Genomic DNA, 1,793 nt, shown 5'->3' on the forward strand with positions numbered 1-1,793 from the left:
GCGGCTGTACAGGACATTGGTTAGGCCACTGTTGGAATATTCCGTGCAATTCTGGTCTCCTTCCGATCGGAAGGATATTGTGAAACTTGAAAGGGTTCAGAAAAGATTTACAAGGATGTTGCCAGGGTTGGAGGATCCGAGCTACAGGGTGAAACTGAACAGGCTGGGACTGTTTTCCCTGGAGGCTGAGGGGTGACCTTATAGAGGTTTATAAAATCATGAGGGGCATGGATAGGATAAACAGACAAGGTTTTTTCCCCTGGGGTGGGGGAGTGCAGAACTAGAGGGGCATAGGTTTAGGGTGAGAGGGGAAAGATATAAAAGGGACCTGAGGGACAACGTTTTCATGCAGAGGGTGGTACGTGTATGGAATGAGCTGCCAGAGGATGTGGTGGAGCCTGGTAGAAATACAACATTTAAGGTGGTATCTGGAGGGGCATATGAATAGGAGATGTTTGGAGGGATATGGGCCAAGTGCTAGCAAATGGGACTAGTTTAGGTCGGGATATCTGGTCAGCATGGAGGAGTTGGACTGAAGGGTCTGTTTCCGTGCTGTACATCTCGATTACTCTATATGAGGAAAAGGTAGGGCTTCCCCTGGAGACTCGCCACTTTACTTGAGGACAATCACCGATCTTCTATGTCCACTGGGCCCAGATCCTTTGACTCCCTGCAAGATCAATGATCCCTCAATCTCAATCTTGAATATACTCAAATGACTGAGCACCCACAGCTCTCTGGGGTTCACAATTCCAGAGATTCACAACCCTCAGTGTGATGACATTTCTCCTCACCTCACTCCAAAATGGCTGACCCCTTGGCAATGAGTCTGTGACCCCTGTCACCCTGTTCCAAACTCTCCAGGTGGTGTTTGGGGAGCAAGCGGGAAAGAGCTTCTGAGCATTGACTTTGTTAAAGCCTTTTAGAATTGTGGCAATGCTCCACTTGGACTGACATCAGGAGTGCCGGCCTGGATTCTGGGACTTCAGTCCTTTGAGTGAGAGCTCGGTTCCTTGGGTATGCCTGTCGTCAATCAGTGGAGACTGACTCCAGGATTGTACATTAAAAGCTGCAAGTATACGAAACACAAACAGGGAGAGAAGTGGCTTACACCAAAATGTCTCAGGCGTCGTCGATCATTTCGCAGTAAATTGGAAGGAGAGCACGCATCAAGTACAGATGACATCACCTGTTGGGACAAGCACACCGAGTTAGACAACGTACATCATTGCCTGGTACTCAGGCAGCAGAAAAGGACGTTACCAAGGTCAGCTCAATCAGTAGATCCCAACCTTTTCAGTATCAAGACACATTTCAATGGGACAAGCAGTTCCACAGGACATTCACTACTCTCATGTTGCATGTGCAGTCACGGATGTCTGTGCATCCGTGGCCCTGACACTGAGAGTCAGCAGACATTACCTTTCATAATAGCTGAAGCTCCAAAGGAGATCCGAAGCAGGAATGTGTCCCTGACATTCAGGTGAAGAAGCAATGCTTCCTGAGGTTCCCACAGCACACTTCACACCTGTGCTGTGATACAGTGCTGACAATCACTGAACTCTGCCACTTCCTCCAGCCTCCTCCCTATCTCCGTGGAATGTGTCCTGACATTCAGGTGAAGAAGCAATGCTTCCTGAGGTTCCCACAGCACACTTCACACCTGTGCTGTGATACAGTGCTGACAATCACTGAACTCTGCCACTTCCTCCAGCCTCCTCCCTATCTCCGTGACCCCCTCCGGCCCCCTCCCTGTCTCTGTAACCCCCTCCATCCCCTCCGGCCCCCTCCCT

The 1,793-nt window shown here is 49.8% G+C and overlaps 1 protein-coding gene across 2 annotated transcripts in view; it reads right to left on the reverse strand.

Moving 5' to 3' along the window:
• Window positions 1-1,494, reverse strand: part of LOC122547403 (membrane-spanning 4-domains subfamily A member 8-like) — a 12,134-nt gene extending 10,640 nt beyond the window's left edge. The window contains exons 1-2 of one of the 2 annotated variants that reach the window (XM_043686028.1): window positions 1,423-1,494; window positions 1,112-1,189 (exon numbers count right to left, since the gene is read on the reverse strand). In XM_043686028.1, coding sequence (XP_043541963.1) covers window positions 1,112-1,186 — 75 coding nt within the window. In that variant the 5' untranslated portion in view covers window positions 1,187-1,189; window positions 1,423-1,494. Of the gene's footprint in view, window positions 1-794; window positions 1,190-1,422 lie in introns of both variants that reach the window. The other variant, XM_043686029.1, reaches the window with a different exon arrangement.
• Between the last annotated feature and the right edge of the window lie 299 nt (window positions 1,495-1,793).

Source organism: Chiloscyllium plagiosum, unplaced genomic scaffold (genome assembly GCF_004010195.1).
Source record: "Chiloscyllium plagiosum isolate BGI_BamShark_2017 unplaced genomic scaffold, ASM401019v2 scaf_14957, whole genome shotgun sequence".
Lineage (NCBI taxonomy): Eukaryota > Metazoa > Chordata > Chondrichthyes > Orectolobiformes > Hemiscylliidae > Chiloscyllium > Chiloscyllium plagiosum.